This window comes from Podarcis melisellensis (genome assembly GCF_964234715.1).
Source record: "Podarcis melisellensis genome assembly, chromosome: 12".
In the NCBI taxonomy this organism is placed as follows: Eukaryota; Metazoa; Chordata; class Lepidosauria; order Squamata; family Lacertidae; genus Podarcis; species Podarcis melisellensis.
The window spans coordinates 16,966,847-16,992,947 of NC_138544.1; the positions used below are offsets into that span (position 1 = coordinate 16,966,847).

The 26,101-nt window shown below is 41.2% G+C and overlaps 2 protein-coding genes across 6 annotated transcripts in view; one reads left to right on the forward strand and one right to left on the reverse strand.

The window, feature by feature from the left end:
- The window catches only part of OSBPL10 (oxysterol binding protein like 10), an 82,757-nt gene extending 71,741 nt beyond the window's left edge, over positions 1 to 11,016 (forward strand). For 4 of the 5 annotated variants that reach the window (XM_081883226.1, XM_081883227.1, XM_081883228.1 and 1 more), the window contains 4 exons: positions 4,885 to 5,071; positions 6,216 to 6,398; positions 9,010 to 9,163; positions 10,907 to 11,016. In XM_081883226.1, coding sequence (XP_081739352.1) covers positions 4,885 to 5,071; positions 6,216 to 6,398; positions 9,010 to 9,163; positions 10,907 to 10,951 — 569 coding nt within the window. In that variant the 3' untranslated portion in view covers positions 10,952 to 11,016. Of the gene's footprint in view, positions 1 to 4,884; positions 5,072 to 6,215; positions 6,399 to 9,009; positions 9,164 to 10,906 lie in introns of those variants that run through there. The other variant, XM_081883230.1, reaches the window with a different exon arrangement.
- Positions 11,017 to 17,235: 6,219 nt separating this feature from the next.
- STT3B (STT3 oligosaccharyltransferase complex catalytic subunit B) overlaps positions 17,236 to 26,101 on the reverse strand; it is a 42,423-nt gene continuing 33,557 nt past the window's right edge. Inside the window, exons 12-16 of the mRNA XM_081883225.1 lie at positions 25,266 to 25,437; positions 24,329 to 24,502; positions 23,533 to 23,646; positions 21,338 to 21,550; positions 17,236 to 18,791 (exon numbers count right to left, since the gene is read on the reverse strand). Of these exons, the coding sequence (XP_081739351.1) occupies positions 18,711 to 18,791; positions 21,338 to 21,550; positions 23,533 to 23,646; positions 24,329 to 24,502; positions 25,266 to 25,437 (754 nt within the window). The 3' untranslated portion in view covers positions 17,236 to 18,710. The remainder of the gene's footprint in view (positions 18,792 to 21,337; positions 21,551 to 23,532; positions 23,647 to 24,328; positions 24,503 to 25,265; positions 25,438 to 26,101) is intronic.

Below are 26,101 nucleotides of genomic sequence, written 5' to 3' on the forward strand. Positions count from 1 at the left end.
ACCATTAGGTCCAGTCGTGGCCGACTCTGGGGTTGCGGCGCTCATCTCGCTATATTGGCCGAGGGAGCCAGCATACAGCTTCCAGGTCATGTGGCCAGCATGACTAAGCCGCTTCTGGCAAACCAGAGCGGTACCTATTTATCTACTTGCACTTTGACATGCTTTTGAACTGCTAGGTTGGCAGGAGCTGGGACTGAACAACGGGAGCTCACCCCGTTGAGGGGATTCGAACCGCCGACCTTCTGATTGACAAGCCCTAGGCTCTGTGGTTTAACCCACAGCGCCACCAGCGTCCCTTATTAAGAAACATACTTCTGAGTAATAGCAAAGCACTTTATGTACTTTTCAGCTTCTGGACACTAAAATAAAACTAGTGGAAATTAGTGGAAACCTTATATAAGCTTTTCAGGAGTCCCAGCAATTTAACATGTGGTCACAGAATCATAGAATTGTATAGCTGAAAGGGACCATGAGGGTCATCTAGTCCAGTGTTTCCCAACCTTGTGCCTCCAGATGTTTTTGGCCTACAACTCCCATCATCCCTAGCTAGCAAGACCAGTGGTCAGGGATGATGGGAATTGTAGTTCAAAAACAGCTGGAGGCACAAGGTTGGGAAACACTGATCTAGTCCAGACCCCTGCAATGCAGGAATCTTTTGCCCCATATGGGGCTCGAACCCACGATCTTGAGATTAAGAGTCTCATGCTCCAGCAACAGAGTTATATCTCTGGATCTTCATATCCCTCCCCAACTGACTTACTGTATTGGCCCGAATATAAGCAGCACTCCCCCCCCCCCCAAAAAAAAATTCTGACCGTGAAAAGTTAAAGTGTGGCTTAAATTCGCGACTTTACAAAAATTGGCTTTTACAATATCGCTGCCGAAACAGACCTGGGTAAAACGGAACAAAAAACGTTTTATTGCCAATTTGCAAACTTGAGACTGTTGTGCAATTACCGTATTTTTCGCTCTATAAGACACACCAGACCATAAGACGCACCTAGTTTTTGGAGGAGGAAAACAAGGAAAAAAAATTCTGAATCTCAGAAGCCAGAACAGCAAGAGGGATCGCTGAGCAGTGAAAGCAGCAATCCCTCTTGCTGTTCAGGCTTCTGGGATAGCTGCGCAGCCTGCATTCGCTCCATAAGATGCACACACATTTCCCCTTACTTTTTAGGAGGGAAAAGTGAGTCTTATAGAGCAAAAAATATGGTAATTCTAATGTCATTCATTGCTTTTCCCGTATTTTACAGTGCAGTATTGATTTTTTATTTGCATTTATGGTGCTACGAACAGGTGTTTGATCCACTTATGGGTCCTTTCTAGTACCCGTACGATTTTCTTCTACATTTTCCGTTCATGGGTATGAGTGCCTGCAGAATTGTAGCAATTGAATAGCAATTTGCGATCTTAGCGGATATACGGTAACTTTTGCCGGCTTGCCAGATCAAAGGCTTAAATTGGCTCGGAGTTACAATTCTACCAACCGCAGCAATTTTCAGCCTGTAACCCAATTATAAGGGAGCGGCTTCTATTCGGGTATTGTCCTTTTCCCTCCCTGCCCCCCCCTTGAATTTTAAAGGTGCAGCTTATTTGTGGCTGCGGCTTATATTTGGGCCAATACGGTACGTACCCCAGGCTTTGCAACACACCTTGGCTGTGAGAAAACGCCACATTCCTGGCTTTGATTTTCATATATTTCTTTCAAATACATATTAAACATATTATTACAATATTAGTAAATATGGCATACTCCAACTTACCCGTTAAAAGCACATAGCTCAAACATACTAATGGAACGATAACACAAGTTGTAAATCACTGCTTCTCATTTTTGGTTCCTAGGAATACATCTTGAGCTTAGGAATAGCTTAGGAATACATCTTGAGCTTTGGGTCATAACATGGTTTTGAACACTGGTTCTTGCTCACTGTGTATTACTTCTTACAGTACAGTTGTCTTTGCTCAGTCACGTCTTAAAAATTGTGGGCCTTTTCTCGCCTCTCCTATCTGATGCCATTCCGATGTTAAAGGAAACCCTGACAGAGTCGTGACCGACTCTGGGGTTGTGGCGCTCATCTCGCTTTATTGATCAAGGGAGCCGGCATACAGCTTCTGGGTCATGTGGCCAGCATGACTAAGCCACTTCTGGCAAAACAGAGCAGCACACAGAAATGCTGTTTACCTTCCCGCTGGAGTGGTACCTATTTATCTACTTGCACTTTGACATGCTTTCGAACTGCTAGGTGGGCAGGAGCAGGGACTGAGTAATGGGAGCTCACCCCGTCACCGGGATTCGAACCGCTGACCTTCTGATCGGCAAGTCCTAGGCTCTGTGGTTTAACCCACAGCGCCACCTGTGTCCCAATTCAGATGTTGCTGAACCACAACTACCATAATTCCTGACCATTAATGGTGTTGGCTAGGGTTGATGGGAGCTGGAGTTCAACAATATTTGGAGAGAAATACATTGGAGAAGACTGATATACATAATGTTGGAATAATGGGTTGATCTGCAACTGCATCTAGGCCAACTGTACTTCATGGTCTGACAAAAAGGAAAAAACACACATGAAACATTCTGATTGGAAGTTAGTTTACGAGAGATTCTTTAAGGCGAGCCTCCCCAAGTTGAGAAATTAATTTCACGCTGGGAAGTATGAACTTTCTCATCTCTTCTCTCCTTGGGAATGTGTGAAAGAAGCCTTCATTTTGAATTCAGGGGAAAAGCCCTCATGTCCTTATTTGCTAGGATAGCAGTGTATACAATTAAACTGTCACGATCTTAAGCTCATTGGAAACAAGCAGTTTGGAATAAATTATTAGTATCTTCCCAGGTGGGACCTGTCTGTCTGCTTGCTTAGAGGTGGGGCGTGATCATGCTTCTATTCTGCACAACTTTTAACGGTTTTTAATATGTGAAAGTTTGATTCCCTTCCTCCTGGTTGTAAGATGCTTCCTGCTTTGTTCTTAATATGGGTTTGTTGAATTTTGGTTTTAATGTTTGCATGCAGCTTTTTTTTGCGGGGGGGGGGGAATTGAAGGGAAATACTCATGTGATGATGGTGTTCCATCATATGACTATGTGCGTCATTCACCGTGCTGCTCACAGTTATTTTCGTTTTGCAAATCAGTGTAGCTGCTGGTTGTCGTAAGTGACTGAAGTTGTGGCCTAAGTGAGTACCATGTGATTGAAAAATGAGAGATGTGCGTGAGGACCCTTCTCTTATAGGAAACCACTTAAGACTGCTGTCGTCTTCCACAACCATTCATTGCATGAATCTGAACAGAATCAAAAGGGAATGTTGATTCTGACTCCTTATAACTTTGTTAACAACTTTTTAATTGGTTTCCCAAACTTAGATCTCCAGCGGATTTGGGGACTACAGTTCCCATCATCCCTGACCACTGGTCCTGCTAGCTAGGGATGATGGGAGTTGTAGTCTAAAAAGAACTGCTGACCCATGGTTTTTGACCTACAGCATCACCTTGTTTCTTTTCCAGTTACAGATAGGTAGCCGTGTTGGTCTGCCATAGTCAAAACAAAAAAATTCCTTCCAGTAGCACCTTAAAGACCAACTAAGTTAGTTCTTGGTATGAGCTTTCGTGTGCATGCACACTTCTTCAGATACACTTCTGAAGATGTGTGCATGCACACGGAAGCTCATACCAAGAACTAACTTAGTTGGTCTTTAAGGTGCTACTGGAAGGAATTTTTTTGTCTTGTTTCTTTTATTGATGTGACCTGTAGAAAACATGTTGCTCAAAAGTATGGGGTCAAAGAGGGGAACAAATCAATATGTTTAGTAGTATATATAATGGATGCTTGTAGTGAGAGCTTTCCTTGTCTCATATAAGCAATGACGATAACATGGACCTGCTTCAGATTTTCTGCTAGGGAACTTGGAAGCATTTGTTCACATTAAATGCCCAAATCAAGGATGCTGGGACTATATCCCAGAACACATGTCCAGCTCAAATCTGTGTTTTTATTTTTGTGTGTGTGCTGAATGTAGTTATCAATTCATACTGTCAGTTCTAGTTAATGGTAACCAATGGTGGATACAGTATAAGGGTCTCTTGGTTTGACTACTCAAGACTTGAGTCTTGCTTGCAGATTTCTCCAGAAGGCAGGTATCTGTTTGGACACCATGAGGATGATGAGCTAGATGGGTCTTTGGTGAGATCCAGAAGGCTCCTCTTGGGTTTTAAAATATTGTTTTAGGGGAGCCTTGTTAGATGTACTGCCAGGCTACCCGCAGTTGGTATCACTTTGCCATATTAGGCACCTCATATGCAAGACAAGGTAGCACCTGACATTTTGGCTGAATCTGAGCAAATTGGTCATTCTCATGGTGGGACTTCCATTGCATGTAGGCTTCTTATTCAAAGCTGGCAGGAAGTGGGATAGATATGTTATTTTATCAAATTTTAAGGAGAGTGATTAGAAGTTAAGCAGTTTTCTCTTTGGGGGTGGAATATAACACAACTATATTTTTTTTGAAGCTTGCAGCTATGTTGAGCATGGAGACCAGATTGGATTGCTTGAATGGCTTCACCAGTCATGTCTGGTTTTCGTTTTAAATTTTGTAGCCTTTTAAAACCAAATCACCCCAAGAAAAGGAGGATTTTTACAAAAGGGCAGTTGCAAAAAGAAAAGAAAAAAAAAGCATCTTGGTGGAGATCGTTCCACTTATATAAGTCTTGGTGTTTCTCCTCCCCTTCAAGGAAAATAAAAATAAATAACACTTACTATAAACTATGTTGCTTCTTTTCAGTACCAGGTAAACAGTGACCATCCTTCTGGAAAGAATATTGTCAAATTCTCAGTGCTGAAAAGTATTTCTCTCCATCCCTGCCCCCCATTTCTGCCCCCATCCATAGGTATTCTTTATCTGCTGGAACATGGGGAGGAATATGTGTTCACGCTGCCTTGTGCCTATGCTCGCTCCATTCTTACTGTTCCTTGGGTGGAGCTGGGAGGTAAAGTGAGCATTCTCTGTGCCAAGAGTGGCTATTCGGCTACAGTCACATTCCACACCAAGCCTTTCTATGGGGGAAAAGTACACAGGTACTGAAACTGTTATTTCACATACTTTTATTTTTCTCTTTTAAAGATTGCTCTGTAAAAATAAAAAATACTAAGACAAGCAATATTAACTGCCAAACTGCTTACTGTTTATAATGCTGCAGTTGCTAGTGATTTTATACTACTTTAGAAATGTGCTTTGCAAGCAATGTCCTGTATGCTTTCATAAGAAGAACAACAACATGTGCTCGTATTTGAGGCTGTTCCATTTCCTGCAGCTTTTGGGAACTGAAGGAGACTCCCAAGCACTCAGGACTGAAACTGCACAGGGTCTTGAATCCATATCACCATCAGGACTGGGAGATACCTGGTTTTCAACATCGCGATCTATCACTAGCTAAACATCGTGATATACCGATATATCACAGTGTCTGAAATAAGGATGTGGAACTGTGTAGAGGTGAACAGAAGGGCTGGGTTATACCTGGTTTTTCCAGCATCGTGATATAATCACCAAGTAAATATTGCAACATATCGCAATATCACAATGTTTGAAATAAGGGGGGAGAGCGTTGGCTGGCTGCACAGTTTTTCCTGCATTGTGATTTTTGCATAGCGCATGTGCACACACATACATCATGATTTACAATATATTACCAGGTTGAAAATTGTGAGACCGGTATCACGATATGGACTTCAAATTGGTTTTTGGCGATGTATTGATATATTGCCCAGTCCTAACCACCATATTCTAACTCTGGGTGCTGTGTGAAATGTGAAGCACCAACCACAGGGAAGTAATTCAGATAAAAAGAAAGGACACTGTGCAAGAACAGGATAGTTCTTTTGTGTGTCCCCTCTTTTAAAACAAAAAAATATCCAGACTAAGCTAGGAGCCGCAAAATTGGCAATACATCTGCATAGAGCAATGGTCCCTGGTATTTTGTTTGTAATGGAGACATCAAGTTTATGAGAATGTGGTCAATACATAATGAATGTAGCTTCTTGAGTGCTCTCCAGCTCAGAAATGTATCTGAATTGTTCTTCTTGCTGTTTTTCTAAAAAACAAAATGATTATTCTTGGCCTCCTTTTCTGAGTTTGAGTCCAGTGGAAATATTTGCTGTGCATGCAAGTGATTTCCTTTCACCTGTGTCTTAATCTCCATATTTTATCGTTTTGATGTAGGGTTACAGCTGAGGTGAAGCATAACCCCACCAACACCATAGTGTGTAAAGCACAAGGGGAGTGGAACGGCACGCTGGAGTTTACGTACAGCAACGGAGAAACCAAAATAATCGACACCACCAAGCTACCCATCATTCGCAAGAAGATCAGACCGATAGCAAAACAAGGTCCATTTGAATCAAGGTGAGGACGCTTTTGCAAAACCATCATGACTAGTTGTGCTTAAGAGAAGCAGGAAAAGAAAGAATATATTGAAGCACTTGTCCCTGTTTGTACAGCAGTGTGGAAAGAGCAACATCTTGCTTCCCTAAGGATGTTTCCAAGTTTTCGTCCCCCCCCCCCCCCATGACTTGTATGCTGAATCAGCATGCTGACATTCTGCCTGCACGGGGATTCTTCCACCCACTGTGCTAATTGCTGCTGCGCAATTAGGCTCTTGGAAGCTGCTTTCCTGTAGATGTTATTTTTGTTTGTTGAATGTTTATCCCTCTAATACTGAGGGCCCAGAACAAGCAAGAAGAAAAGTCACGTAGTATGATATCATTGGGAGAAGGGCTGTAGTTTAGGGAAGAGCCATCATAGCTCAGTGGTGGAGCATCTCTCTTGTATGCCATGGTCCCAAATTCAGTTCCCGGGATCTTCAGGTAGGGTTGGAAGAAACTCCCTGTCTGAAAATCTTGAGAGTTGCTGCCACGTCAGTGCAGACAAAACAGAGTTATAGGTAAGCTCAATGACATTCGCACACTCCACCCATGAAAATTTCGCAGAGATTTTGTTCCCAAATGTTGCCGCCCTGCACTAATTTTCAGATACAATTCCTTTTCTCACTAACTGATGGAGAATGATGGGTAGCCCAGGGGAAATGGGGGATCGTCACAGCAGTAATCTGGACTGTTGGGCTTAGGTGAATTTCTCTCAGAAGAGGATTCTAGAGTTGAAGCTCACCTACAGGTGGTATACAGTCGTACCTTGGAAGTCGGACAGAATCCGTTCCAGAAGTCTGTTCGACTTAAAATGTTTGGAAACCAAAGTGCAACTTCCGATTGGCTGCAGGAAGCTCCTGCAGCCAATCGGAAGCTGCAGAAGCCCTGTTGTACGTTCGGCTTCCAAAAAAAGTTTGAAAACTGGAACACTCGCTTACGGTTATCGTTCGGGAGCCAAAAGGTTGGGCAACTAAGCCGTTCAGTATCCAAGGTACGACTGTATTTAACACCACGGAAGCTGGTGCTGATACGCCCAGGAACCTAACCAAAATGTTGTAGAGATTGCGCCTTCTCAGGCACATTCCTCCACATGCCCCCAAATCCAACCCTTCTGGACAGCAGTCCAACAAGAGATACGCAAACAAGATTAACAAAATGTGCAAGAGATTAGCTAAACAGGTATTAGAACTAACCCCAGAACTGGCCCTACTGAACATCTTTCCAAGATCATAATGGCCATTTACATTATACAGAGTTTATAACCCACCTACTCTCAGTGGCCAGAAGCCTTGTAGCCAGACACTGGCGAAACCTGACAGGAGTGAACATGGGCCACTGGTACCAAATTGTATGGGAAACTAGAAAAGCTAACCAACAAACGGACACGGGGACAAATAGAAGAGGACGCCTTCCCCCCAAGTATGGCTCCCCTTTATCACATGCACGGCCTAACAAGACAACGACAAGAACCCACTGTCAGCATATGAATCAATCTGGCTTTCTTGACCCAACAAGCCCCTCCCCCCCCACAAATGTAAACAAACCCAGCCAACCGCAGACAACTGACCACATCCTGCGCCCCCAAACCCTCTCATGACCAAGGAAATGTAACAGGTGAATAGAAAGAGAACCTATTCGGTTGACACTGACACAAAACCCCACACGTACACTATAAAAAAGAATATAGGTTTCACCACCACCCCTCCTCTCCCCCCTCCTCTTCCCTGACTCAACACTAATGTCTCATAACAAATTTAACTGATCTGTAAGAAAGACTGTACCACCCGAAAAAGAGACAAGGCATGTACTTTTGTAACCCAAGAAAATCTTTAATAAAAATTATTAAAGTAAAAACAAGAAGAAGAAGAGGAGGAGTTTGGATTTGATACCCCGCTTTATCACTATCCGAAGGAGTCTCAGAGCGGCTAACATTCTCCTTTCCCTTCCTCCCCCACAACAAACACTCTGTGAGGTGAGTGGGGCTGAGAGACTTCAAAGAAGTGGCACTAGCCCAGGGTCACCCAGCAGCTGCATGTGGAGGAGCGGAGACGCGAACCCGGTTCACCAGATTACAAGCCCTTAACCACTACCGCCCTTAACCACTACACCACACTGGCTCTCTAGAATCTTCACACTGGCGACAGGGTTTTCAGGACCCTCTGGAGAACCGCAGATGACCCAACCGCGCTCCCCGGTCAGTGTGGACCCACGGCTCAGGGCAGGCGCGGCATCTGACGCGGTTCCCTCAGAGAAGCGGTGAGCAGTCCCCTTCTCCCATCCCGCGCCACTGGCCTTCGGGTCTCTGCCGGGAGAGGGGCGGCGAGGTGGGTGAGCAGCTGGTGGCGGGCTGCGATCCCGGCTCCAGGACCTGACTAAACCCTCGAGCGGCCCCTGTGTTCCCATGGCCGCGGCAGCATTTCCCAGGGACTCGCTGTGTGAAGATTCTAGAGTTGCATGCTATTCCCTCCTGCTAGGCTTCGATTGTTTTCCACCTGTTGGCTAGGAGTTTCCTTTCCATTCCAAAAAGCGGACTGGCAATTTTCTTCATTCTCTCCAATTCCCTTTATGTCCTGCTCTGATCTACTCGACAGGCATCTTTGGCAACATGTTACGAACGCCCTGAGAGAAGGCAACATCAGCGCAGCAACAGACCACAAACAGCTTCTTGAGGAGAGGCAGCGAGTAGAGGAGCGGCAGCGAGCAATTAGCAATACGGTCTGGAAACCAAAATATTTCATCAAAGAGGTAATGAGACTGCTACTTAAGTGGCAGGCAGCTTTTTATTTTTCCTTTTACCATGGCAATGCATTAAACGACTGTGTTCAGACATCATGCTCAACTAGGGTTAGCAAGACGTGAATGAGCCTTGCATCCTCCTGTGTGCTCATGCGTCTCCTTCCCCTCCTCTCTTGTCCTCTCCTCAAAGAGGACTTCATGCCTTTTGGTAACCACAGATTGCTGTGTTGCCTGTACCTGGAACTGAGATTATCATTAACTTTGGCTAGTTTAAGCAAGCCTACTTCAGAAACCATGGTTTGAAACCATGGCTTGCTGGACCTAACCATGGCTAACATTAAGCGCGTATGATATTTACTAAAATAGGGAGTAACTGCTTCTGAATTCCATCAAATCTCTGGCTGCGTGTGGAAGGAGAGGAGGAGAGCATTCAAGCCCTGGAGGCAGTTAGCTTCCTTCACTAAAGGAAGATATCCTTCAGCGTGATATCTGAACACTGCCAGCATTGTTAGGATCACGAGGGCCTTTGATTTTTAAGATTTGTCTTAGCCATAGAACATGCCTTGTTGGAAAGTGCTCTGATGTTGACTCACGCAATATAGATAAAGATGGAGGAAAGACAAATGCCCCATTTAGCAACACTGGAACAAATTTTGACAAACTATTTTTGGATGCCATTTAAAGTTACTTTTCAGGCTATTCTGCTTAATCTTAGTAACCATTAATTCTTATTAAATGCAGGAAGCCGGGAGATGAATAGAATGGGTGAGATGGAACCTATTAGATGCCTTTTACCACAATAAATATTTTATTCAGTTATTTATAGGGAGACTTTTATGGAGTTCTGCAAAACTCTATGAAATGTCATGAGCCACTACAAGCTTAAAGCAATAAGCTCAGGGCCAAATGTGTGCATCTTTCGTTCTCTTTTTCCTTTTCCTTTCATTGATCTCCCCCTCAGTTTGATATTTTTCTGTGGTTTGTGGAAGAGCTAATATCTAGAAACAGGATTACTGTTGTCCCTCAATAAGAAGAGGGTTTTATTGCAAACCATTTTTCTGGAAGCCAAACAGATTGTCTATTATCTTTTCGTTCAGACAGAACGTTTAGGGCGGGGGTAGGAATCTGCGCCCCTGCAGATGTTTTTGAACTCCAATCCCCAGCCAGCCTGCTCAGGGATGTAGGGAGTTTTTTAACCCAACACCTGAAGGTCTACTTTCCTCCATCCCTGGCTTAAAGTAAGGTTAATAAATGAGTAGTTGTGGCCACGAGGTGCAATTAGCCTTGCAGACAGAAAACAAGAGGAGCCGAGATAACATTCTCTGGTGAACATATTCCCTGTTAGAGACACCCCAGTAGGAAAATTGCCCTGCCACTGAGATAAAACAAGGCAGACTGCTGTATTAAGCAGCAGTTACAAGTTTGTAAGTGCACCTTATCCACAGGGGAATATTTCTTTAAATCTTTCTCTGTCGTAGATCCAGCTTCACAGAGGCAAGCTCTCTTGGTCTGAGAAGTGGCTTGCTTCCTCAGGAGTGGAGCTGTATTGCAGAGAGGCTATCAAAGGAAATGTTTTCTGTGTGGATGATGCTCTTCTTGCCAGATTGATTGTGACTTTGGGATCACGACTCACTCAGTACATGCAAGCTTTGCAGAAGCTATGCTGGACTTTGCAGAGTATTTAACTTTTTGAAAATTTGTTGTACAGCAGTAAAGTGAGACTGACTTTGCAATTTCTGTGATTCTTTACAGGGTGAAGGGTGGATATACTTTGATCCCCTCTGGAAGACTCATTGATAATCAACTCACCTGGACTCAGAAGGAGCCCATTTTCTAAGGCATTAAAAGATGCACTTTTTAAATTTCAGGTGTGATCTAGTCTTGCTATAAAAGCTGCATACTGTGAATTATGCAGTTCAAAACAGCTAAAAGCTCAAGTTTATTGAAGAGCAATTTCCTGTTCATATTAGATATATGCACTTACAGTGTATTGATATATAGACGTCTATTATAGAACCCCCCCAAATACACGGACAATGAGTAAAACTCAGTTCTTTTGCACTCAAGTCACAACGTCCATCACACTGCTTGCAGGATCAGCCTTCGTATTGGTAATTGACACTTTTAGTATTATTATTAGCTGAGATTTTCAATTTTTCACATTGCCAAAAAAAAGAAAGAAGAAGAATAAAAAAGGTTTTGCACTTAAGGCCACTTGACACTGACAGCAGTTTCATGGTCAAGCCTGTGGCTTGAACAACTCACTTTGTCTGACACAAGAAAATTTCCTTTGTGCATCCATACAATGGAATGCTTCTGTCTTGGTGATTCACTCTCAAGCACTCATCTCTCGACATCTTGTAGGAAGACAGGAGTACCTAAGCAGCCTTGTTCATCTGTTGCCCTCATCTTTTCCACTGTATGCTATGCGCACCCATTGTCATTCTTTTGAAGACCCAGATTCCCTTTGGTGAGTCACTTACCAGATGATGCAGCAGAGACTTCTGTTATACCATGCTTTATAGAGCAGGCTTCCTTCACCTTGGCCCTCCAGATGTTTCTGGCCTACAACTCCCATGATCCCTAGCTAGCAGGACCAGTGGTCAGGGAGGATGGGAGTAGTAGTCTCAAAACATCTGGAGGGCCGAGCTTGAAGAAGCCTGCTTTAGAGACTATTAATTGTTCCTTCAAGTTGTAAGCAGATTCGCCTCGTTTCTGTATACCATTCTTTTGCGATACTAATTGCTTTGATACTTGTCCATATAGGGGGAGCGTATGTGTAGCCCCTGAAGAAAATATCAGCTCTACAATAGAGATTTAATTTAGATGCTGAGACTATACTACTTGGCATAAGTTAAGGGCTTTAGAAAGGGGGAGGGGGAATTCTGCACCATAGTTTTTGTAGTGTAAGAGAGATGCCCTAAAGTGTTAAGTGACACCAGAGGTTGTCAGAGTACTATCTTGTCTACTATTAAGATTTTTGGTTTTTTTGTAGGAAATTTATGGTCCAAACTGGTTGTTCAGAATACCGTTTATCAGCTGCTGAGAAGGTAGAACAGGGGAGTAAAAACCCAGCCCAGCCCCCGGCCCCTAATTTCTCATTTCCTGTTTGATGGCATTTGGAATAACCCAAGAAGCACTGGGCAGTAGAATTGTCTGCACATCAGCCCTTTGGACACAGGTTACAGATGCTTGACTAAGCATAGCCATGTTGAGGTGATGAGGGTGCATATGTATCCCTCTGAATGGTTCAATAGGTAATTGCTCTGTTAGAGCCAGCAGCCAATCTCTCTCTCTCTCCCTTTTTTGTACATACATTTGAACCATTCATAGATGCGATCGGAATGCATGAAGAAAACCTGTTGGGAAGGAATTGCAAAATCCATTTCAGAGTAGGGAAAGGGTCGTGTGAGTTTACCGTGAGATCGTTAGAGGAAGGAATTCTGGTTGTGCTTCAGTTGTAGCTGCACAATTGCTCGTATATCCTAATGGTTAAATAGGCTTGATTTAAAATAATGGATCAGTGTAGAAGGTTCTCTGCGTAGTCATCTTTACAGTCTCCCTAAATCATTCTACGTATTAGGAATGCTGATTTTTTTTCTTTGTATTATTTTTGTGCCTTGTCTGCTCTGATTCACTACTCACAGATTGTATATTAAAAAAGGAAAGATACATTAGTTAGCTTTTTAATAACTTTCTCAGCAGAAATGTAAGGTGGCAGTCCAAACTATACACATATATCTATATATAAAGGAATGTATTACAACTTTGCATTATCCTTGCTTTTAGCTCTTGCCTTTGAAGAGCATCAAACATTTTACCTGAATACCTATGAATCAAGCTCTACCTTTGTCCCTATTTGTTGTATACTTGTATCAGCATATGAAAGCCATTGTATTTATAAAAGCAAATTTTTCTTAAATGTGTTTAAACCATATTTTAAAGGGAGGGAATGTACATCCTCAGTGTAATAGAAATCTTGTTTTAAAAGGAACGTTTTATAGATACTGATTTCCTGTTTTCAAATTCTAAGCCTGAGTGGTCTCTAGTTGCAGCAGAACCTGATTTGCACGGCTTGTATAAACTCTTGTTTTAAAGAGGTTAGCCTTTTAAGACTCTGGTAAACCACAAGTAGTAAACAAATGCTCTCAGTGTCACCTGAAATCCGAAATTATCACCTCTCAGTATTTCGCTCATTCGCCAAAGAAATTGTTACATCCTCAGATTACATTATTAATGTTAATTTGAATGTCTAGGTTGTATTTTCCTTTTCTGATTTGAAAATGGTTACCAGTACTGCAGGATAAAGCTACATTTGAATGAACACTTTACAATTTCTGGTGTGTTACAGAGTCTTTTCTACTTAGCACCGCATGGTTTTAAAAAACACTGTTCAACGTTCTAGTAAATACCTTTCTTTCCTCATGTCGGTTAAGCACCTGCTTCCTCTACTGAAATCAGCCAGAATTTTATTTCCCAACACGAAGAGGTGCAGGCTCGTATTTGGATAAAGTTAATCAACAAGAGATTCCAAACAGGAATCCAGGTGACTTTCCCCTTGCGTTCCAACTTTATGTACCGCTCCTTGTATTTCACAATTATGACAGATTATTTTGGAATATGAAGAAGCAACATGCCTTATTTGTAAGTTATTTCATGTTTGTCTTGCACCTGCAACTGAAGGATTCTTTTCAGTGTAGATGCTGTACACTTTGAATGGTAATGTAAATTTTGATGTTCTTGCAGTTAACCTTTGTGCACAGCTGTAGGACCTATGCAAATTTTTTCTTAAACACAACTGTTCGTAAACGAATTTATACTTATTTGTTTAAGATCCAATTCTCTGGCAGTCACTTCTGATTAGCCTTCCTTTCATAATTTTGTGAACTGAGCTCACAAACGAAACACTCAATAAATTTTATTTGAATTTATTGATTCTGATGCGCTGTCTGTTCAGCTCGTACATAACCGTGTGGGTTGGAAGCCAGTATTCACAATGGAGCCAGCATGTAGCTAGTATTAATTGCTAAAACATCCACTCACTCCTGCAGGCATTGCATTAACAAGAATTGGGAGACTTGTGTATAATGAATAGGCAAGTTGTGCTTTTCTTAGAAGTTAAACATTGGTCATGGGTCAAGACCAGACCCAAGATGGGTCCGGCCAGCAGCATGTACCACTATATGAACGAGGCTAAAGGTGGATCTGAGCTCTGAAAAGATGGACCTTGCCATTCAGTTCTGATTCAGTTTATGAACAATGTTGCGGGACTGTTCACCTTGGATTATAAGGTAAGGAAGCAAGTAAGGCCGGACATACTTGGTTTCTCGCTTTTCCAGTCTAAAGGGCATTTTGGTTAACTTCACATAAGCATAATTAGGATTTCTTCTTGGATCTCAGTGTCAGTCTCACGAATGCTTTTGTCAAAACCAGAATTGCTACTTGCCTCGAAAGAGATGGAAAATGCTCTCCACTGGCATCGTATTTTCCTCCATTTCCTTGCTGGTCTCTTCATTGATTGTATTATGGGGTGCTATAGCCTGCCAGGGCCTTAAGGTGAGCAAATCAAAGCTGAGTAGCAGGAGGATGTGGCTACTGGACTTCTTGTTTTGCAGCGAACCCAGCAAGCTGCCACCTTGGGCACTCCGGTGCCCGGGTGGGGTCCCAACCAGAGATTAATGGAGGTGGGGTTAGGGGCATGGCTCCCCTGAACTTTCAAGGGTATTGAAAGAGCACTATGCGTGGTCATCCGTTAATGCCTTTTTCTGCCTATGAGCGGGGGTGGAAATCCTTGTCTCCTGGATGAAAAGGCAAGGTGGAAAGTTTTGCAAAGAATGAAAGATGCTAATTTCTGCTTTGCTTGAGCAGTGGAGGGGACGGGAAGCAGTATTTTAAGTTGTGTTTTTTCTTTGGGATCTGTGTTATCTACCTTCCCCATAAGCAATGGAATGTTAAGTTTTGGGGAAGAGAGGACTTTAAAAATACCTCTTTACGATGGATTTATTTTAGAACTAAGGACTTTGCCTGAAAGCGGATGGAGAGTAACAACCTTGAGGGATTTTGAACCACCCCTTGGAACTTTGTATTGTGAAATAAAAATAGAAAAATATTGTTAATAACTGGATTGACTGTCTGTTACGCACTCGGAAGAGAATAAACTGTGGAGTTGGATGTAATGGAACTGAGGACCGGCAGGATGGACTGCAGAAAAATTTATTAGTTTAGGGGGCAGGATGGAGAGGAAATACGGATTTGTTGAGATTAAATCAGCCTACCCCCTTCAAGCTTGAAGTTGGAAATAAGAAGAGTGAAAGGGACAGTATCGACCACAGTGTATACCATATTGAAGGCTTCTGAGACTTTCAGACAGAGAATAAGAGGGATTGTTTATTGAGCTGACTGTATGTAAAATTGAGGATTAAATTTGGCGAAATGTGAGTGGTGGGTGACAATGGGAGATTGGCAGTGTGGGGGGATGTATATTATATATTTATTAAAAAATAATAATCTAGGGGTTTCATTTTCACCCTCTGCATGCAGCACTAGTGAAGCCGAGTTGTTTATTATTGGGGCCAGATGTCAGACAGCAATGTTCAAGGCCATGTTAGGGAAGAATGTGTGCATGTTTGTCTGTTTTTCTCAGGCAAAGTGTTACTCCAGAGGTATAGGAAGGAAATATTTCAAAATTGATGGCTATTATAGATAGAGGAAAGAGGATTTACTTGGCTATTTTGAGGACAGGTTATAACAATATATAAAAGCCACAGCAGAAATTGGCAATTGAAGAGGAAAGGAAAGGAAAGGCACTCTGCATATTCTTAAGGAGGGCTTGCAGTAAAGTTTTTCAGTATGGCAGGTTTGTGTTCAGGGTACTTAACCAGTGGCATCCTTCGTCAGGATACTCATTTGACCCTGCCCCAATGCTCAGTGTTCCATGATCATTGATTGTGCAGAGGAATCTTCACCAGGCTGTTTATAAGTATGAGACCTTGAGGCTCCCCCCCCCCCCACTTGTGGATGGAGGATGCTGTTGTGACTACATAAGGGCTGACGGGAGAGTGAGTTCAGTAACAGTCTGGATGGTTTTTGTACATGTTGCTGCTTGTTGCAAACATGGCTAGGAGGCCCAGAAATGCTTCTCAAAAGTGTTGTTTCCGGTCAAGATTTGAGCCTTCCATGTGAGAGCATTTTGTGTCTCCTGCTTTTCTTGATCAGAGTTTAGCTCAAATGCAGTAGGTGCAGCAACACAACTGCACAAAGGATATGGAGGCCTTTAAGATCCTAGATGGATTCCATGACCTGAGAGGTAAGAGCAGCACTATCAAAAAATGGAGAGGAGTATGAAAGCTGTTGTTTTGCAGCCGTATCCTGCAAAAACAACCACCCTTAAGACCACTATAGAAAAATGAATTGTTCCAAGTAACAACAGTCTGGATTTTAGGACAGATCTACACTTGGTATCACGGTTGGATTGGAGTCTTGTACTAAAGAAGTAACCAATTTCCTACTAGAATCGAAACTCAGAATTTAAATGTACTGGGTACAAGAACCCATAAGGAAGCCAGTGTAAACCAGAGGTATCAGTCCAAATTTAACGTACCATAAATATGAGATGTACTAGATCAGTGTTAAGGATTAAGCCTGCAAGCATAAAGCTTATTTATTACTTGCAAATGGTTTAAACATCTCTTTTCCAAACCCAGCTTAAGTTATATTGTGGAACATGAAGGGTTGTCTCCAATAGTGGCCCTCTGCTGATAGAAAGCTCTTTGACTGGTACATGATTTTGAGGCAATGTTTGGCAAATCCCCTTATCGCCTGCAGGCCTTCCACCGCCAACTTCAACCAGAGCTAATTTTTGTGAGGGTTGGGAATAGCTCAAGATTGCCTTGATCCACGTTGCATACTAGAAAGCTTTGCTGATCCTTCTGTCAGCAGAAAGACAGCAACTGGATGGAACACTATTCCCTCAGTGACTGGGCAAAGGGTAGATCATCGCAAGAGAATTTGTAAGCAAGTCCATAAGCAGAATTGGCAAAGCTTAATGTAAGATAATAAAAAAAGGAACAACAGCCAACCACTTAACACAAAACTTGATTTAACTTTATTTTTCCCTATAGTCAACAACGGGTCTGCATTGAGCTTGAAAGCAACAAAGTAATATAATCTCAATGACAAAGGGTCAGAAATCCAGATTGTTATTTTGTGAAAATGTTGCCACTGCATTATTGATTTAATAACCTCTTTACTCAAAAATGAATTTACAAATAAAAATTATACATCTGAGAAGAAAAGTCAGCAGTAACATTCTCACTGAGCAATAGATAATTTTTTGTTTTGTTTGGAAGGTACATACTATTCTGCTTTACACCAATACATCTGGTATAAGCTGTTTACTATATTGAAATTATGTCCTGTGGCTGTCAGGTGAGCCATGCCCCCAAACACATTTAACTTTATTAAAATAACTAAAGGATGTTCAAGTCTGTAAGGTTTCCTATAGTTGAAAAGTGAACGTGTTCAGTCTCCATAATTTAGTGCACTTGATAATTGTCTTTTTAATAAAATAGAAAAGACAAAGCACATAGTCAAGCAAAAAGTTTCCCATCAACTGAAGCACTAAATAAAAATATGGAGAAAAGCCAGTCATTTCCACAACCCCGTGAAAATGGAGGCAGGTTTATAAACCATCTGCCTTTCAGTAGCCACAGAAAGACTTTGGATACTTGTCAAAAAACATCTCCTAACAGGCCAAATTATGGTTTAATGAAAATATGAAGCTAAACAAGCAAAATCTGAGAACACCAGGTGCTAGGGTGCTCAGTAGCATTCATTACTGTCGTGTCTGATTTAAGATACAAATTTAGCCCTTGTATCTACCTACAAGATTTGCCCTATATAGTCCAAGAATACACCTGCATATGGGCAGCAAGACCTCTTCTCAAAACAAGTTGCATAATCCAATTATATAATCTGTCCGGTGATTAGTGAAACTGCAGCTTGGTTTACAGTCCAGCACACAACATACAGCAAGAGGAGAGTACATTTCATGAAGTCTTGTAAAATAAATACCTTTAAAGGAGTCCTAGTAGCTGAATATAAAAATATCCACACTCCTGAAAGTGTCAGACCAAGGCTAGTCAATTCATACATTTCACCATTCCAGTAAGATATTGCTGTTCAGCTCAACTACTTAAAAAAAATCTCGACAAGTATGCATGTGCCAAGGACCAAATTAAAGGGCTCTTTGGTGCAATCAGTCCAAATTCAATCGATTGGAAGGATAATATGTACCAGTAAAATTAAAAAAATCAAAAAAAATCTGCTGCTAGACCTGGACAGCAGCTCAGTCTTGCTCCACGATACAAATCTAAAACAGCTGTTCTCAATAAGCCAAAAATTTTAAAGTCAGACATTGCCTGAAAGTTTTGTACAATAATCTGGACCAATGATGGTTCTGTACCCTCATGTTGCTGTGAAACATGACTTGAGCTAAAGGCAAAGACTGGTTATCTCAAGGACAACTGCTTCAATATTAGCAATCAGTACAGTGTATTTAAACTGTCTTCCTGTTGGGTCTCTTGCCTTTCTTTAAAATTAGTTTATTCTTAATGTAGCCACGCTTCCTTTTGGCAGTCTAAAAAGAAAAACAGAATAGTGTATTAGTTTCTTACAATGCTCTAGTGACTACATCAAGTTCTGCATTGCTCTAGAATATTTAAATATTGCATTTGGGGTCAGGGCTAGGAGACTGGCAGGCCTAAGAATCTGACATTTTTAACAGCCCCACCCTATGCATGTTTTCTCAGAGACAAGTCCCACTGTACTCAGTGGAACCGGTGGAACTTACCCCCCAGTAAGTGTGTTTAAGATTATTGCCTAAATCAGGTAAAACTCAGTTGTAGATGATTTGCAGTAAATTTTCATAAGGGCTACAGAACGCTCTTCTCCATATTTTTGACATTTTGCTGGTTTCACAATAACCTTTAACACTCAATACCTTTTCAGAAACTGAACTTTAATCTTTTAAAGAAACTGGGAATCTTGAGAACTTGCCCTGAGATAGGGCAGTATCTAAATTTAATAAATAACAAATAACAATCTGGCTTCATAAATTTATTTTCTATGTACATTTAGTCGACACCCCTTAACGTAGGTTTCTGTTTAGTACTTCGTGTTAAGCGTATTTTTTAAATAAAAGGTAGACAAACACAGCATCCATTTTTCCTTCTACAATTGTGCCTCCCAGAAATATTTTAAGCAATTTTAACCTTGGGTTGGATTCTACAAAATAGTTGAGCTAGTGGGAGCCATCACAGTGACGTGATAATTATATGTTAAAGCAAGGTTTGCTTGCCACATGGCAGGCAAGACAGGCAACAGACTTTTCCTGGGGTCTGATATACTGACAATAATATGGCTGTCATTTCCTTTATCACTGGGACACAACTATTCTGGCACTCCATCAAAAAGTTAGACTATAAGGCCATTATATGCAGGGTACAATACAATTTAATTCTAAAAGCAACTTTACCTTACACTCTCAAAGGGAAGGGGAAATTTTGAACTGACCTTTTTCCTGGAAGCAAAAACTAATATAAAGACTTGCAGTTGCATACCGCTGTCGCTTATTTTAAGCCCTACATCCTTGACTCATCCACACTCGTATCTCCAAAACTAGAAAGGTGATTTGCTCATTTTAAGACTTCCAAAAATGAGGACAAGATTTTTTGCTGCAAAGGTACATGTCAACGTACAGCAAGTGCAACTAATATCTGCAACACTGAATCTGAAAATTCTCAGTACCTCATTCCAAAACATGTATGACTCCAATGCCAGAAAAAAAACACAACTCACATAGTATGATAATGCACTGCTATTCCAACCTTGCAACTATTGCTAATTGTGTTCATGTCACTACCATATGATTTGTGTTATGTATGTATATATGATGATTTCTAAGGGTGTAAGGCAGAGGTCGGCATCCTAAGGCCCATGAGCCAGTTCTGGCCCATGGCCGTTTTGTGGGTTGGCGTGGAGATTCCATGCTTTTTCCTCCTGCGGTGCCATTTTTTTTCTCGCTGTGGGGACCGACTTCCAGGTCGGAAGAGTGCTGGAAATAGTGTGTGTGCATGCACATGGGCGCTCATCCATCCTGGAAGTGCGCTGGAAATAGCTTGAGCGGGCATGCACTGAGAGGTCTGCCGGGGAGTGGACTGGACCGGCCTCAAAAAACGTTGCCAACCCCTGGTGTAATAATGTGCACAGCCTACCTCTTCTGGGCAGATGCTTCTGTACACCTGCATAATAGGTACATGCAGGAAGCCAGGAGCACGAAACTGGGAGATCTCCAAAGACAAGTGGGAAGTAAATACTGTATAGCAGAAAACATTTGTGCATAGAAGTAGAAGCCAGAAAACACCTTTGGTGGCTCACATGGGTATGTGTGAATATGTCCTTGCTACTCAAGTATCAAGTTATTAATTAATTTACTCTTTGAATGCTTTTCCGATATCCAACAATGTCAATAGTTTATATAGTCAGCCCTTAACTCTATACAACTCTGCCCTTGAAGTGACCTTCCTAAAAGGTTAAACATCGCCTGTCTATAAGGTTCTATTTATTTTGCAAGGAATCATGTAAAAAAGGGGGAGTTTGTTTAAAAGGATTTTATTTCCATGCCTGAACACTTTTATATTCAATAGAGTAGCGCACACACACAAAAATGAGTCTTTAAAAATGAAAACCTGTGTAAGACAATTTCAAAAGGAGTAAGCCAGACACTCAAGCTGTCAACAAAAGCTCCAGGTTTAATTATTTTACACACAAAAAAGAAGTCATTCTGAAATTTCTAAGTATCACTTTTCAGAAAGACACTTTCACATTTTACTCAGTGAGCTGCCATGGTTACTAAAACACCACTTACGTATTTTGGATAGTACTCTGTTACACTTTGCTGGGATTTTCAAGAGATTCTGAGACAGCCTGCCAATTAGCACAACAATGAATCTAGTTGCCCTCACATGCTTTGTCAGTGTTAGTTAACCATGGTTACCATCAGGCAGGTCTGATATTTGATACAAACTCTCTCTGCATCTGGCTAGTAGAAAGAACTAAATCATATAGTTGGTAAATTTGTGTAACACTATGAACCTCCATAGGGATACTTCACTGGGAACCCACCTTTTTTGACAAATACTTTTGTTTTGGTAAAATGTTGGTTAGCCTAGGCTTATGATCCAGTGTCTCTCTGTTGTCTAGCTGTTTCACTTTATATATTCTAACAAGCCAGTGCTCTGATGTGAAGGCTTCTTCCAAATGTTTAAACTTAATGTCCTTGTTGCCAATCTCAGCATTGCGTGTGCGATCAAATCCTGGAGGTGTCCGAAAATCCAGCTACAAAAAGTTAATGTCACACATTAGGTTGAAGATATAAAATGCAATCCTGTGAACAGAACTCAATCCAAGTACTACTTTGAAAAATATCTCCCAGTGTTCCAAGTTCTAAAATATATACGAGTTGTCATACGTTTTACAACAGAATATTGCCATGGGGCCCTTAACTTCAAATTGGTACACTGTGGTATAAAACTGTAACATTTAAATCAACTGATACCAGTGGGAGTTGGTAAAGGATCACTGTTGTGTGCTTTTATCTCCTATTACCTTCAGAACTCCGGCAGTCCCTGTTAGAGTAACACATTACAGCAGTGGTTTTCAACCAGTGTGCTGTGGCACCCTGGGGTGCTGCGTGCAACACTGGCCTCAGTCCCTCTTTCCTTCCCACCTTCCTCTGGTGCCCTCTTGTGTCTCTGCCTCCCAAAGGCCTGCGTGGCTGTTTGTTGTAGCAGCCCTGGCTACAAGCTCCCCAGGCAAATGGTGCCTCTGGGTCTGGCTTGGGGGTGCTTCCTAAGCTCCTGTGGGCAATGTGAGGAGGCACCTCTCTTTGGGGTTAGGGGGGCAGCTCAGAGACCAGGGGGGGGGCAGCAGTGGCTGCCCGGAGGACTCCCAAGGAGAGAGGAGAAGAGAGGAGGACAAGGGAACACTCCACGAGGGAGGGTGTTCAAAAAGTGAGGGGCTGCTGGCTCTGCAGGCAAGGGGTGACATAACTGGGCTCCTGAGTGCCGCAGAAAAAAATGGAGCTGTGGACCCCAGAAGGTTGAAAACCTCTGCATTACTGTCATCAAGCCTGTAAGTAATGGGATGCCAGATTTCTTCTGGGAAGGTTTTGGTAAAAGGTGCTTGGTGATGAGAGCTACATTCACAAGACAACTCTCAAGTTGTGCACCTGCTGCTACAAGATTCTGATCTCATCCAAAAGAGGTTGCACACATCTACATCTGTCATCTGGTTCTCCTAATGGTTTGTTCAGCTGCATCCAATACCAAAAAGCCCCCAAGCACCAGTTTCGATTTTACACCACCTCCCTGGGATCAGATTGAAAGGCAGAGTTGTGTGTTATACCACTGACACCCAAGCTAAACTTCCAGATTACCCCATTCAGACATTTCCCTTACCTTAAATGTATTAAATTAAAAACTTATATGCCTTATTTCTTTTTCTAAGAAAAGCCCAAAGTGGCCTATAGCATGTGCATTTAAAAAAATATTAATTCAAAGATTAGCTTAAAATACATATTATACAAACTTGTAGCCCACAGAAGAAACATGCACTGTGAAATCTACAATTTTCATTATAAAAATTAGAAACGGCAACTTTAACATAAAAAATATAACAGATAATGAATTACATTCCTTTGTCTGCCCTTTATTTAACTTTGTAATATAAGCTCATATTAACCAGCTCTTCCTAGTTACTTATAATGAAAGCTCCATGCAGATGTTAATACCCACCTGATCCTTTAACCCTGGGGTTACAAGAGCTCAGAGCATATTTGACCTCTACTCCCACTTCCTTTCCCTCTTAGCCCTTTGGCTATTTTATCATATTAGCATTAAAGTACTATAATGCTATACTAATGGGTGCCCCTCACTGGATCTTGATAGAAGGCTATTTGATCCAGTAAGTCTCCCATCAACTAAATAGCGATTGAAGCACTCTTCAGGTTGATACTATTCCCCTTCCCACCTATAGCCACCTGTCAATCTGCTCTAGAGGTTTGGGAGAATCACTAAGACCATCCCAATCCTTATTCTGCTGATGGAAGACTACACAACCCTATGGATTATTTGAGGGATACACAGGTTATAGTTGTTAAACTATATTCTAAAAACTAGCACTGTATTTAATTTTAAAAGTTTTGCCGATTTTAACTTTTATTGATAATTATATTGCGCATATTGCTTAGAGATTTTCCGGATTAAGTGGCCTACATTTCCCCCCCAAAGAGACATTTAAGATAGCGAAATTTCACTAACCTGCATTTCTCCAAATCTGTAATATGACATTTTATACATGAGACAGTTTAGCAAGGTTGGAGAGCCTGCTTTATCAACTCGAAACTCTCCCTGTGGAGTAAAATAGTCGCTTTCCTTTACGGAGAAAAAGGAAATACAATTAGTGTTATGCATGTTGCCACAATATGGGAAATAAAGTGGTGCTGTAACTGGTTTCTACTTCAAATAAACTGACTTAACTCTCACAGACTGAGCTCAATCTTGTTTTTTTCTATACAGGCTGTAACCATGATTTTTGAGGCGGGTACAGTAGCAAAATTATTACTTAAGCATTCAGAAATTGAATGATTGGATTATTCCACTGTAAGAATATTCAGCTGTGTCACCAAGAAAGACACATTTCTGAACATCCATAAGCAGTGCTTTTTTTCTGGGGGGGATGCAGGGGTATTGCATACCCCTAAACATTTTGTGAATCTTTGTAGTTTTGTCTATTTACTGTATATCAGTATACAGATATACTGATCTTAGGTATATTATGATATGGCACCAATGTCTGATAAGGCCTGATTTGAAGCAATCCCTCAACATAAAATACTATCATTTATTACATAAAATATTACGACTATTAGGATGTCATCTAATTATAGCTCTACTGAGAAGTACCTAGAATCCAGAGTATACATCAGGAAAATTTCTCAATAGAAGTGTGGCAGAATTAGAAGCAAGATCTTGATAGATTGTACCAAAAGCCCTAACATAATTACTAAAGGGGTTTTTTTTTGGGGGGGGGGGGGCAATTTATATTTCAACTCACCCTGATATCTTTAGGATGTTCTCCTTCCGCTATCCTCACCATCCACAAGAATTTGTTGATATCATCACCAGAGTAGCCAATTACACCTCCAAAAATTATTAACACATAATCCACATCCAGACTTTTCATGATCTCATAAGCTGCTGTCTCATTTGAAGACATAGCTTTTCCTACCTGCAATAAAGAGAGTTATTTCTAAAACTTGCAAGCGTTCTTGTCTAAAAAGCAGTTATTAACCAACCAGTCAAGATATATCATTAGCCCATGTTATTAGAGGTCATTTCATCCAATGTGAAATATAGAACTGAAATAATCGTAGCATCGAGTTTAACTAAAAGATACACGAGAGTCAATGGTTGGCTTAAAATATGTATAAACACAACTTAAATATAAAATAAAACATAAAACACTATAATTATATATCTTTCAAGCCTAAAACTTCAGTTACGTTCAGTATGTGGCAACACTACAGCACATATTTTTGTAGTCACTGGCCCAGTTAAGATGTCATAAACCATGGTTTATTATATAAATCGGGCCACTTTTTATGAAGACAGCTATAGCCCCATTAGAATATACTCTTCCCCTGCTGCTCCTCTCAGCAAGAGGAGTCCAGAGGGAGTAGTGATAATGGTCATTGTCCTTTAACACAGTTGACAGGCTGTGGATATAAACAGGATAAGGTCAGGTAGATATCTCAATGTTTATTGAGAATAAAGGTTGAAACACTGCTTTCTGTTTCAAATTCTATGTTATCAGATATCACCATCAACCTAGAAAACGAACATTTCTCAAACATGAGCTTGGAGTTAAGGCATAAAATACAGCAACATAATGGAAAGCAATCTTCAGCATATATTAAAATGTAATTGTTTATAAATCTAGAGCCACGTGTTCTGTCACCCAGTTCTCAATAAACAGAAGTACTACTACATACCAGGGCTATGTGGCTGTTATTCCAAGTATTATTGTCAACTAAAGTAGTCCGATTTGCCATTCCTGCTATCTGATAGCCATAATCCCACCAAGACATTACTCTGGCATGTTCATCTGTGTTTTGTCTTAGCCAATAGTAGGCTTCTCTGAAGTCATCCAAAATGTTTCGGGTGCTGCAACAGAAAAAACCCCCAGAAAGTTTTTATCGGAAAGCAGACTGACTTTGATTAGATCTTATTTATTCTACTTCATTTATGAACTGCTTCCTATAAAGCATCTTAAAGTGAATGAATAAAGGGTTTCAGATATTTGTAGCCTCTTTTAGTGAAGCGGGATCTGTAAGACCTGTCTTTATCTGTATGGTTGGGCTTATAGGTTTCACTGGTTGTTATACAAAGTTGTTTATTGGTTATGTAAATTGTTTTGGGTCACTTTTGTGAGGAAAAGATACAACTTTAAAAGCAAATATAATTTAAAAAGGAAAAATAAAAACATATGCAAAGCAATTTCATATATAAAAGCAATTTTCTATCCCCAAAGTACAAACTAGGATAAAAATCTCCACTTAAAAGGCTTGTTGAAAAAGGAAGTCTTCCATACGTGCCAAAAATTCAATAGAGATGATGTCTGTCTGATACGTAACATAAGGGACTTCCAAAGGGTAGTTGCTGTCATGCTAAACACCCAATTCCTGTATCCTTCAGAATGAACCTCCTGGTGGGAGGGTATCTGCAGGATGCTCTCGCAGAGAGCAGTGACTGATTGTGTATTGAAGTAGTAAGGTGATTTTTTAATGCATCCTGGACCCAAGCTGTATGGGGTTTTGCACATCACTTC